The sequence below is a fragment of the Lates calcarifer genome, unplaced genomic scaffold, assembly GCF_001640805.2.
Source record: "Lates calcarifer isolate ASB-BC8 unplaced genomic scaffold, TLL_Latcal_v3 _unitig_1099_quiver_2681, whole genome shotgun sequence".
Classification (NCBI taxonomy): domain Eukaryota; kingdom Metazoa; phylum Chordata; class Actinopteri; family Centropomidae; genus Lates; species Lates calcarifer.
The window spans coordinates 1,196-14,907 of NW_026115285.1; the positions used below are offsets into that span (position 1 = coordinate 1,196).

The following is a 13,712-nucleotide window of genomic DNA, read 5'->3' on the forward strand; positions in this document are numbered from 1 at the left end:
TTTATTTTAGGATAATGTTGAAAAAGTTTCATTTAATTAAACACCCACCATGAGTTACATTTATTTAGTTTCTCAGGTTACCAATTCAGATTATTCATGTGAACATCTTGACACAAACCTATGTTGATACGTATCCTTGGACACTTACGGCGTATATCTGCGCAACACGTAGACTTGATTGTTTGATTTCAAACATAAGATGACAAAAAAAGCAGACGTCTCATATTTATTCAGCTTTTACACATAAGTGTAGCTGTAAAAGCGGACAATGACAGATATATTATCAGCTGTAGGGAGGAAGTTGCTGAAAAAAAGGGGAATTGGCTGCTGGGCGCCACCAGTGCCTAGCAACGGTTGCTAAGCAACAGTCGCTTTGGGGCAAAGCCTTTCATGTGTGACGTCATGTCGTGACGTTGCATTTTTTGTTAGTAAGTAGGAGTTAGAGAAGGTTTCTCCAGCAAAACCCGGACGAGAGGAAAGAATTTACAAAACTCCCACATCGAAGCAAGATACTCAAACACATCGACATAAACACACCGTGAATAGTAGACAAAGCGGAAAGATGGAGAACACACCGAGAATTAGTGTAGACACTTTCCTCCCGGTTGTGGAAACTTTTTCCGTAAGATCACACCGGAACAGTGCGAACTTCTCAAGGCAGGTAAACCCGACCACGCCACGAAAGTGATCATAGCACAAACTTTTATTTAGAAGTTGTGTCTATTTTAGAGAGTACTGCTGTGTCTCAGGAAGGTGTATCGACAAGTGTCGGCGACACACTTCCGCAGACGTTTGCACGTGCTCTGTCCGTCGAGAGAGAGGTCCACACAGCCAGCTCACAAAAGTTAACTGAGCTGATAGATAATGAGGTGGCAGAGAGCGTTAACTCTGTCATCTCTACCAAGATAAGCAATGTGGAGCCTGTAATTTCTCCACATGTTACTGCCCCACGCAGGCTTAATAACATGGTTTCGCATGCCTGCAAAATGTTAAAGGAATTGATGGTAATGATGAGAGCTGGGTGTGTACCTACACCACAGAAAAACAAAAGTGAGGTCGAAGACGAGGATGATTTGGAGGACAGAAGCTCAAAAGGCTCTGCCAAGGACAGGGACAGCCTTGTGGCTTCAACATCAAAAACTGTCCAGGAAATTATCACAAAAGAGATCAGGGAAATCACTGATTCCCTTCTGGATGGCATTTCTGACTACGATTACCAGCAGTTAGAGTCTAGCTCCTCTGTGGAGATTAAAAACGTGGGAGATGACATCGCTCAGGTGATTGTCGACGAAATTTTGGAAGAGAGAGATGCTGTTGGAACACCAGAGCACAAATCCTCTCTGAAGAAAGTGGGGACGAAGATCAGGACCTTTGTGGCAAAGCAGTTTGCCCAAGCGTCCATTTTTAATATCATAACAGAACTGAAGAAAAAATTCTGTCACGGTTCCAAAGCGCCAAGCAGGCAGTCAATGCAGTCTCTCAAGGCTGATGTCGACTCTCTGCTTGAGACAGATATTTTTGAGCCGAGATGGACAGAGGAGATTTGTGCCGGTAAAGTTGAGGAATTCACTGAGGAACTCAGTGATATTCTCAACAACTACGTGGATGAGATGCGCCCCAGGCTTACCCCAGAACCAAATGGGATGGGTTCATCTGCCGTGGTTGTTAGCTCACCACGTAAAGTCATATCGACTGACATAAACAGCAGAGTGAGGCGTTTCCTTGGTCTGATGAGGTGGTGGCTTAAAACACAGGCTGACACTCACAGTGACAAGGTGACCTCACTCACTGTAGCAGAAACTCAGTCAGAGGAACCAACACAGCTGCCAGAGATCACGGTTGTTGAGACCAGTGAGCCTTTTGCAGCTGCTCCAGTCTCTGACTCCGTTTATCAGGAGATTCGTGCCAGATGTGATGAAGAGCAAAGAGCAGAGACAGAAAAAAAACAAAATGTCTGTCCAGATAATAGTTGAGAAGCTGGTTTCTCGCCTGTTCCGTAAAGCAAAAATGAATTGTGCTTCCAGAGCGCCAGATACCATCATAAGGTGCCTGTTTGAAAAAATCTGGGCTGAACTCGAGGGTGACGATTTTGTTGTCACCCTAGAAATGCTAAAAGACCTCGACAAGATCATTTTTAGCAGTCTCTGCGAAAACTGGCGCTGTGCAGAGATTGCACTGATTGAAATTGACTTGGAATTCCCAGTCATCGAAAAATTTGTTGCATTTTCTTTTAAACAACACCTGACAACACCACCAAAAAAATGCAGAGCCATCCGCAGATTCTTCTCCCGTGTGGGCAAAGCCTTCACCAGGCCCTTCAGGAAGTAGATGCCGAGTTTACATCCTGCCTCAAATTCTGAATACCACCTCGCTTGCTGGCCTCTGCTCGCCAGAGACCAGTGAAACAGGAGGTTACTCAGATACGGGGCAGGATTTGAGCTCTAGTATGGGTTTTACTCCGGGTCCTCCGGTTTCTCCCAATTTCTAAAAAAAAAAAAAAACATGCATCAATTGGACACTCTAAATTGCTTAATTAAGAACTAACTGCTGGTATGGGTTTTACTCCGGGTGCTCCGGTTTCTCCCAATTAAAAAAACAAAAAAAACAAAACAAAAAACGCAGCAATTGGACACTCTAAATTGCTGAATCAAGAACATCACTCAGAAAACAAACAAAAAAAACCAAAAACAAACAAACAAACAAAAAATAAAAATAAAAAACAAAAAAATAAGAATTGATCCGATTATAATTTACTGTCAGATCTGTAAACATACTCATTTCATTTTCACTGAGGTACAAACACAATGAAAAGCTGTTGTTTTTTTCATGTGATACTAGAGGAAATATTTTTTCTATCTTTTTTAACCATCTTTAATCCAGTAGAGTAGTAAAGAGTTGTCATGAAAAGTTTCAACCAACTGAGGGCACCAGTTATCTAAAACCATGGGCCCTGATCAGTGGAGAGGATTTCTCTTCTCTCCTGTGTTCAGATCTCAAAGGACAAACCAACTAAAATCTGTAGAAAAGACACAATAAAATAAGAAATTATATACATATACACATTATTGATTCCTCTTAAACAATATTACATTTGTTGTCCTACTAGATAAATAAGTCTTCATCTAAGAGAGTGCAGATATGGACTACAAATAACTCTGCAAGCATATCAAGAGCATGATGAGAGTGTATAACTGTTCTTCTTTCACATAACTGAAAAGGGAGAAAGTCAAGATTTTTGTCTTGTGTCATTTGTATGAATGTATTGAACCCAGGCAGTAATTATATCAGCAGAAGCCAATGTAAACAATAAAACAGCAGAGTATTGACCTTTATTGGTTTTATTGGTGATATGACTTTTCATATTTTGTGAGTACTGAGACAAAATCATGTTTCTTATTTGTGCGCCTTATGTGTAGCTAGTTCATGTTCCATCACTGTATAACGAGTTTCAGATGAGCAGTGATTCCTCATCTCATTCAGTTTGCCTTCAGGAGCTCTGCGTCTGTAAAAGAGCAAAAACATCAGATACATTTATCATATGTATACCAGGTGTTTAGTAACAAGTCTGGTTTTCCATGAGCTGGGTCATTGTGTATTTGCTTTGCATTACTATATTCAATATCTCACCATCTTAACCACTCCGCAGTACTCCTCACACTCTGCCTTAGTGTAGAACTTGTTGGCGTTGGCCTGGCAGAAACCATGTTTGTAGGGCACACACAGACCGACGGTAGAGTCAAAGGCCCATATGGGTGGCTGACCTCTGCAGGGTTGGGGTGCCATGGGCAGACGGCACACGGCTGGGGAGATAGAGCAGAACAGGGTTATGTCCATATGTTTTCACGTCCATTGTGTCGTGACAGGCTGTATTACTTAATTTTGGCCCATGGATGTGCTTTGACAGTTCTGTTCTTGTGTATATCTGGTCAAAGTTCAGTGAAGGGGACACACATGAATTTACCCCTCACCCTCAGTGCGACATCTCTGCAGACACACTCTCTCAGTTGCAAAGTTGTTCTGGTTCCCCAAACACCCTCCGTACTTAAACATCTCACAGCTCATTGAGGAGGCGTTGTAATAGTAACGCTGGTGCATCCCAAAACATGGTCCTGTCTCTGGTGCTGCTCCACAGGCCACTATGGGGGGTGTGTGGGGTGACATAAGAGAGAATAGTTCAATATGCAATTCTGTACGTTTATATGTAAGCATATCAGGGTGTGTCATTAATCATCTGAGTAAACTGATATTGTACCTGTTCCATCGAAAAGAGCTGTGTCGTCACCAGAACCCTCCTCTTCTGCAGGAGCCAGAGAAGGGACCACATCTCTCCTCACCCTCTGTATCACAGCCACAGACACTCAGTCAGAGATATAAAGTCATCTGGACCCAAGATGTTTCAAACACTATATAAAACAATGTAAGTTAAGTTAATTCAATGTATTTTAGTACCTGAGGCTCAGGCTGCGCTGATGGTTTCTGCCACCTGCTCTCCAGGAACACAGTCACCTGCACAGAGATTAAATGAAAAAACATAATTTTGACATTTAGACTCTCTTTGCATCTTCAGTTGTCTGAATGTGCTAGTTATCATGTTTATGTCTTAACTGTTTCATGAGGAGTGATATTTACATCTCTCTCTGTGGAATATTGTCTGAATATTCGAGCCATGTTAGTGCAAGTTTGTGTGTTTGTGATAAACTGTGCATCTGTGTTGTACCTTTGTTCTGCTTGATGATAATAGTGTCGTCAGTCATTCCTTGTTGTCTGACCAGTGTCTTGAAGTCCTCGAGCACGGTGTCTCTTACGGTCATAGTTCGACCTGGAGAGGGCAGATTAATTTAGATGAAGTAAGATGTCAACAAAAAATTTGAAAGGTTTGAGGCAGAGGGATGTTCTCAAATTCACCTAATGATCACTTTAACTAAATTGATGGCTGATTTCACTTTAATTTATTCTGTTTGATTTAAAATATCATCTGTCAAGTGTATTCATATAAACAGATAAGGTGTATTGTATAATAAATTAGGCAAAGTCCTGGTAAAAAAAAAAAATCATAATACAGACTGCTGAAATACAAATATACTACTTTGGTTTTGTTTTGTGATTCATTCAGTAGATTTTAGGTTGAAATTATGCTGTTGCTTTTTAAAAGAACAAAATACAGTAATGGAAAACAAAAATTAAATGTGCCAACATATCTATGGAGAGTCCACTTACTGTAAAGCTTAACTGAGGTGCTCTTCTCCCCTGATGATTTCTCTTTGCTCATTATCATTATCGCATATTCAATGTAGTTTGTGTGAACCACATAGGCGTCCACGTCTGCCCCCTCTGCAGTAAAGAGAGCACAGGACCTATAAAACTTCACTGAAGAGGGAGCTGCATCACCACAAGATTACACAGAGAAAGTCAGTGAGAAAGATACGTACTTGCAACATGGTAGAAGAATCGTCCTGGTGTGGACGTTAACTCATAATCCCCGGACATCTCTTTACATGTTCCGTGTCTGCACACACACACAAAAAGTAGGGAACTAAACATAAACATGTCTGACAGGTTATGTGTTTGCAGTTGTAAGTTTCTCTTTTCATGTATAATGCAGCAAGCATGTGACTAAATATATATCTGACTATATGTGTGTGTATATATATATATATATATATATATATATATATATATATATATATTTACACAAACCTGAGTACAGTTCGTGTCATCTTGAGTTTGCCTTCAGTGGTGCCTCTCTGCAGTACCAGTTTACCAATGGCTGCATCTGCCCTGTGACGCTGCATATGCTGACATGTACTTGCCACGGCAACATCATGCCACGTTCCCAAGAACTGTTAGAAAGAAATACCATAATATACTGTACAGTTTACTAACATACAGATGTTACAAAATCAAAACTGCATTAAAAAAAAAACAAAGCAACACATCAAATATCAGAATAAAAACACTCTAATGATTGTGAAATAGTTTCATGCCATATGTTATAACAACACTTATCATCACACACAGTAACATTTGGGAGAGGTGCTGTTCAACTTATATAAGATAAAACATGTAAAAAAAAAAAAAAAAGAGTCTTAAATTCTATTAGGGACACAGCAGATCTTTTTTCCAAACTGCTTTAAAGTTTGCAACAGTTTTAATGCATAAAATCAATCAGTCAAATCTGTACAATGAAATTATTTATCCCCAAAATGTCAAAGGGTAAAGGGTGTTAATCTAATAAGAGAAATAAATTATAGAAAAGAGAACACATACAAAGTACTGAAGTTACAGAATAATACACATGTAGGAGAAAAAATAAAATTAAGATGGCAGAACTCAGTTACTCACCCGGAGATCAAAGTTCTCCTGGGTGGTGTAGAGAGGTTCTGGGAGTACAGGGAGCCCCTCAAGGGTCCAGGTCCATCCCAAGACCAGCAGGGGAACCAGAATCACTGCTTTCTGCATCCTATCAGCCTGTCTGCCCACTCGCACTGAGAGGACTTGAGGTCTGAGATACTGAATTTCAGGAAAGCCCCCCTCTAACTCCTCAAAGGGGGACAGGGCATTGACCTGTTTTTTAGTGTGTGCTGCAGCCCCCGCATGTACACACTGCGGAAGCCAAATAAAAAAAAACAAGTGAAGGAGCAAAGTTCTGCTTGCCTGTCTGTCTGTGCCTGGGCAGCTGACTACTTAAACACTGGACTTCAAAGGTTTGGCAACACCAACAAATCAATATGCTACGTGTCTCACTCTGAGAGACAAATGAGTAACGACTACATGTTATTTTATACTGTGTTATATGTTTTATACCTGGGAAGTTTATGCTGCACATGTCCCCCGCTGGATGGTACTTAAGGGAAGTTATCAAATTCTACAGTTTAATCTCTGGAACAGATTTACGTGGTGGAACTACAACTCCCATAATGCTTTGGACGTTAACAAGAAGCGTTACCTTGGGGTCAATGAGTTAACTATGGGGTGCAATTGGAGCCTGTCTTTCTTAAAGCCTATATTTGGTTACATTGTGCAAAGTGGCAACATTAAAAACATTCCGAATTAGCTATTAGAAGTTCCCGATTGTAAAGTACCCATTGATGAAGAGAACTATCACTAACTTACTCTTATACCGAAGAAAACCGAAAAATGGGAGGATTCTTGGACAAGTTCGGATAGAGCGTTTTATTTCTTAGATTCCCAGGAAGTTAGACATTTATCTGCAATCGGGGCCGGGTGTACGCAGGGGCGAGAGGGGCAACCCGTCGTGTGTCGTCATCTGTCATGGCCGCAGAGAGGCGGAGAAACGAAGTCGGAGAACATATTTAAACCGAAGTTCGACTCTTAAGCTCGGTTTGTCAGTACTGTGAGAAAACTTAATTACCGAAGAAGCCTGGATGTTAAAAAAAAGCTGTGAGCTGCTTTTTTGTCGAACACGAGTGAGGCTGGACGCTGGACGCACCTGTGGCGCGACGGTAAGGCTAAGGAGCGAACTAGCTAGCGGGTAGCGTTAGCATCTGCGTTAGCGGTGAGCGTTTGCATTAGTCCTCTCATTTAATGATATTTTTAAAACTCATTTCCATTCTCAGTCGTTTTAATCGCGTGGGTAATAGTGTGTTGGGTGAAAACACAATGAACTCATGACAGTCTGTTAATGTTGTATTTGTCTGTTTTATGTTGTATTTGTTTAGTCACGGACATTTTGCATCTTTTTGTAATTTTGTCTTCCATCCTAATCATTTTGATGCAGTTTATTGCGGACTATCATGTCGTTGTCATAGTTGTGTGTCTATTTGCGGCCAGTTTGTATTCTATTGCGTCTGTACCTGGCTGCCTTACACCTGGATGTCAGCCTTTCCGACAGCAAATCTGAGGTGCCGCCACGGCCACGGCCTTCGACGAAAACTCAAGCTTTTTTATAACTTTTAATCATAAAGGCGTCAACAGTATACCGAGTGAGTTTGAACTCGTTATGATTAAATCTCTATGAGGAGTTTGTTCATACACAACGTCCCCAAATGCCGAAAGGTCTTCACCAGGTCTGAAGCATGTGCAGGTTTCCTGAGTTTTTGAGCAGTTGTCGGCCCTCAAAAAGGCGATTCAAGAAGAATCAGCGCTATTCCAATGGTGCCTTCGCACGCTTTCGTGCTTGAGCCCTAATAAGTAATGTAATATTAGAGTTAACAGTGGAAGTAATCGGTTATATAAAAGAAATGCAGAAGTACTAGTAATCCAAAAAGGAGGAAAAATGCTATAAACGTATCTGTGTTTTTATGGTTAAACTGTTGATGAGGAATAAGTAGTAATGTATTGATCATTTTCCTTTGAATGGTTCTCTTTGATTTCCTCCAGGTGTCATCCCTTCATCCATGACATTGTGCACGATCGCCAAGACAATCGTCCATGACTGCAACGTGGTCCGTAATTGGAGAGGCATTGTTGAGGAAGAGGGAGACGTTGTCCATGATCAGACACATTATCCATGACCTGCACAGACATGTGCAAAAGTTGATGGTGACAGAGTTCCCCGATTTTATGGAATTGTCCATGATCATAGTTACATTGTCTGTGATCACAGAGCTGTAGCCCATGATCAGAGACATCATCCATGATCACAGAGAATCTTTGTACAGTGAAGAAGTTCTCTGAGACCAGGACAGATGCCTCCAGGTAATTAACAAACAGATTCACATCAACTGTCTAACACAGAACACTGACATTAAATTGTTTATGTTCAGTAAAAGTGTAGTAATAGGAGTCATCTGCAATATTAAAATAATGTATAAGTAATCTGTATCGATAGAAGTAAGTAAAGTATTAGCAATATCAGAAGTAAGATGTAATAGTTAAAGTAATGTTATTAGATGTAGTTTGCAACAGTAAGTTATCTGTAAATTTAGAAGTAATTTGTAGTAAGAAAAGTAATATGTAACGATAAAAGTAATAATAGTACTTTAATATTAGAGGTAACAGTAAAAGTAATCTGTAATATAAAAGCAATGCAGAAGTAATGGTAAGGTGTCAAAAACTGTCAAAAAATGTCAGAGTATAGTATGACGTCAAAAATGTAAGGTGCCAAAAATTCATAGTATAGTAAGGCATAAAATTTTTTTGTTAAATGTTCTGTTTCAGCTGTAATGTTGAATATTTATCTGTTCTTCATGGTTAAACTGTGAAATAGGTAGTAGTTATTGATCATTTCCTGTGTATGTTTCTCTTTGATTTCCTCCAGGTGTCTCCACTTCGTCCACAACATCGTTCATGAACACTGAGACGTCATCCACGATCACAGAGACATGGTCCATGATCGGAGAGACATTGTGAGGATGAGGGAGACATTGTCCACGATCTGAGACATTGTCCGTAATCGCAGAGACCTTGTCAAAGATGAGAGAGACGTTGTCCATGATCAGAGACATTGTCCCATGCTTCGTAGAGACCTTGCGATAGAATCGGCGGAGACGGGGTCACCGGATTTGACGGCATTGCCCGCGATCATGGAGACATTGTCAATGATCACAGAGACACCGTCTATGATCTCAGAGACATCGTCCACGATTACAAACACATTGTCCATGATCGCAGAGATATTGTCCATAATCTCAGAGACATTGTCCGCGATCACAGAGACGTAGTCCACGATCAGAGAGACGTCGTCCACGATCGCAGAGAGTCTTTGTACAATGAAGAAGTTCTTTCAGACTGGGACAGAGACCTCCAGGTAATTCACAAACACCTTTACATCAGCTGTCCAACACAGAACACCAACATTAAACTGTTTATGTTCAGTAATGACTATATCAGAAAAGTGTAATAATAGAAGTAATCTGCAATATAAAAATAATGCCTAACATGTATTAATAGAATAAAAGTAAGAAGCAATATTAAAAGTAAGATTTAATAGTCAAAGTAATTTGTTACTAGATGTTTGAAACAGGAACGTTTTCTGTAAATGAAAAGGTAATACGTAATTGGAAAAGTGATCTAATTGTAGAGATAACAGTAAAAATAATCTGCAACATAAAAGCAATGCAGAAGTAGTAGTAATCCAAAATAGAAGTAAAATGTAACATTATAGTAAGACATCAAAAAAGTCACATTATAGTAAAATATCAAAAAATGTCAGAGAATATTAAGGAGTAAAAATGTCATAGTATATTAAGCATGAAAATGTGTGTTGAATGATCTTGTACAGCTGTAATGTTGAATATTTATCTGTGTCTTCATGGTTAAACTGTGAAATAGGTAGTAGTTTATTGATCATTTTCCTGTGTATGTTTCTCTTTGATTTCCTGCAGGTGTCTCCACTTCGTCCACAACATCGTTCATGAACACTGAGACGTCATCCACGATCACAGAGACATGGTCCATGATCGGAGAGACATTGTTGAGGATGAGGGAGACATTGTCCACGATCGGAGACATTGTCCGTAATCGCAGAGACCTTGTCAAAGATGAGAGAGACGTTGTCCATGATCAGAGACATTGTCCCATGCTTCGTAGAGACCTTGCGATAGAATCGGCGGAGACGGGGGTCACCGATTTGACGGCATTGCCCGCGATCATGGAGACATTGTCAATGATCACAGAGACACCGTCTATGATCTCAGAGACATCGTCCACGATTACAAACACATTGTCCATGATTGCAGAGATATTGTCCATAATCTCAGAGACCTTGTCCGCGATCACAGAGACGTAGTCCACGATCAGAGAGACATCGTCCACGATCGCAGAGAGTCTTTGTACAATGAAGAAGTTCTTTCAGACTGGGACAGAGGCCTCTAGGTAATTCACAAACACCTTTACATCAGCTGTCCAACCCAGAACACCAACATTAAACTATTTATGTTCAGTAATGACTATATCAGAAAAGTGTAATAATAGAAGTAATCTGCAATATAAAAATAATGCCTAAGTAACATGTATTAATAGAATAAAAGTAATAAGCTATATTAAAAGTAAGATTTAATAGTCAAAAGTAATTTGTTACTAGATGTAATTTAAAACAGGAACGTTTTCTGTAAATGAAAAGGTAATACGTAATTGGAAAAGTGATCTAATAGTAGAGGTAAGAGTAAAAATAATCTGCAACATAAAAGCAATGCAGAAGTAGTAGTAATCCAAAATAGAAGTAAAATGTGACATTATAGTAAGACATCAAAAAAGTCACATTATAGTAAAATATCAAAAAATGTCAGAGAATATTAAAGAGTAAAAATGTCATAGTATATTAAAGCATGAAAATGTGTGTTGAATGATCTTGTACAGCTGTAATGTTGAATATTTATCTGTGTCTTCATGGTTAAACTGTGGAATAGGTAGTAGTTTATTGATCATTTTCCTGTGTATGTTTCTCTTTGATTTCCTGCAGGTGTCTCCACTTCGTCCACAACATCGTTCATGAACACTGAGACGTCATCCACGATCAGAGAGACATCGTCCACAATCGCAGAGAGTCTTTGTACAATGAAGAAGTTCTTTCAGACTGGGACAGAGGCCTCCAGGTAATTCACAAACACCTTTACATCAGCTGTCCAACACAGAACACCAACATTAAACCGTTTATGTTCAGTATTGAGAATATCAGAAAAGTTCAATAATAGAAGTAATCTGCAATATAAAAATAATGTATGAGTAGTAGTAGTGTATTAATAAAGTAATGTAAAAGTACTTTTATTAATAGTAAAAGTACTAAATAATGTCAGAAGTAAGATGTAATAGTCAAAGTAATATGTTACTAAATTTAGTTTTCAACAGTAAGAGTTATCTGTAAACATTGTAAGTAATATGTAATAAAAGTGATCTATAATGGTAAAAATAATCTAATATTAGTCAAAGTGACTCATAATATTTAAAGCAATGCAGAGGTGATAGGATTCCAAAATAGAAGTTAAAATATGCTGTTATAGTAAGGCTTTAAAAATGTTGTAAAAATCATAGTATTGTAGTATTATGAAAATGGTCCAAAAATGTTATAGTACAATAATATGTCAAAACAAATGACAAAATGTCATAGTATGTTAAGACATAAAAAAAGGTCGTCGTATACTGAGGCATCAAAAAATGTCATTGTATAGTAAGGAGTCAAAAACCATCAAAAATTGTCATAGTATAGTATGCCATGAAAAATGTGGTTAAAATGTCATAGCATAGTGCGCTGTCAAAAATGTAGTAAAAAATGTCATAGTATAATATGGTGTCAAACACCCTCAAAAAATGTCCTAGTATGGTAAGGCATCGAAAATGTCCAACTATAGTAAGGTGTCAAACACCATAGAAAAATGTCATAGTATACTAAGGCATAAAAAACTGTCAAACTATAGATAGGTGTCAAAAATCATAAAAAATGTCATATTATAATAATGAATCGAAAACCACCAAAAAAGGTCATAGTATAGTAACGTGTCAAGTGCTGTTAAAAATAGTAGTATAGCAAGGTGTCAAAAACCATCAGAAAATGTCATAGTATAGTAAGGCATCAAAAAATGTTATATAAGAAGGCATCAAAAACTGTCATAGTATAGCAAGGCATGAAAAAATATAGTATAGTAAGGCATCGAAAACCACCAAAAAATGTCAAAGTATAGTAAGGCATCAAAAAATGTCATACATGGTTAAAGAAATCATAGTATAGCAAGGTGTCAAAAACCATCAGAAAATGTCATAGTAAGGCATCAAAATGTTATTATATAGGAAGGCATCAAAAAATGTCATAGTATAGCAAGACATGAAAAAATATCCTAGTGTATTAAGGCATAAAAAACTGTCAAAAAATGTCAAACTATAAATAGCTGTCAAAAACCACTAAAAAATGTCAAACTATAGAGGCGTCAAAAACATAGTAAGGCATCAAAAAATGTCATTGTTTAGGAAGGTGGTTAAAATGTCATAGCATAGTGCGCTGTCAAAAATGTTGTAAAAAATGTCATAGTATAATATGGTGTCAAACACCCTCAAAAAATGTCCTAGTATACTAAGGCATAAAAAACTGTCAAACTATAGATAGGTGTCAAAAATCATAAAAAATGTCATAGTATAATAATGAATCGAAAACCACCAAAAAAGGTCATAGTATAGTAACGCGTCAAGTGCTGTTAAAAATAGTAGTATAGCAAGGTGTCAAAAACCATCAGAAAATGTCATAGTATAGTAAGGTATCAAAAAATGTTATATAAGAAGGCATTAAAAACTGTCATAGTATATCAAGGCATGAAAAAAATGTCATAGTATATTAAGGCGTCAAAAAATCTCATAGTATAGCAAGGCATGAAAAAATATAGTATAGTAAAGCATCGAAAACCACCAAAAAATGTCATACATGGTTAAAAAAATCATAGTATAGCAAGGTGTCAAAAACCATCAGAAAATGTCATAGTAAGGCATCAAAAAAATGTTATTATATAGGAAGGCATCAAAAAATGTCATAGTATAGCAAGACATGAAAAAATATCCTAGTATATTAAGACATAAAAAACTGTCAAAAAATGTCAAACTATAAATAGCTGTCAAAAACCACTAAAAAATGTCAAACTATAGAGGCGTCAAAAACATAGTAAGGCATCAAAAAATGTCATTGTTTAGGAAGGTGGTTAAAATGTCATAGCATAGTGCGCTGTCAAAAATGTAGTAAAAAAATGTCATAGTATAATATGGTGTCAAACACCCTCAAAAAATGTCCTAGTATGGTAAGGCATCAAAAACGGTCAAAAAATGGTCAAAAA

General features: G+C 38.1%; 1 protein-coding gene across 1 annotated transcript; it reads right to left on the minus strand.

Moving 5' to 3' along the window:
• Window positions 1-3,487: 3,487 nt before the first annotated feature.
• Window positions 3,488-6,507, minus strand: LOC108886224 (protein AMBP-like). The gene is given in 11 exon segments (XM_051067076.1): window positions 3,488-3,502; window positions 3,628-3,800; window positions 3,969-4,136; window positions 4,253-4,337; window positions 4,450-4,474; window positions 4,476-4,506; window positions 4,718-4,819; window positions 5,218-5,379; window positions 5,430-5,506; window positions 5,698-5,840; window positions 6,343-6,507. Coding segments are annotated over 11 exon segments (1,098 nt in total). The 5' UTR covers window positions 6,460-6,507.
• Between the last annotated feature and the right edge of the window lie 7,205 nt (window positions 6,508-13,712).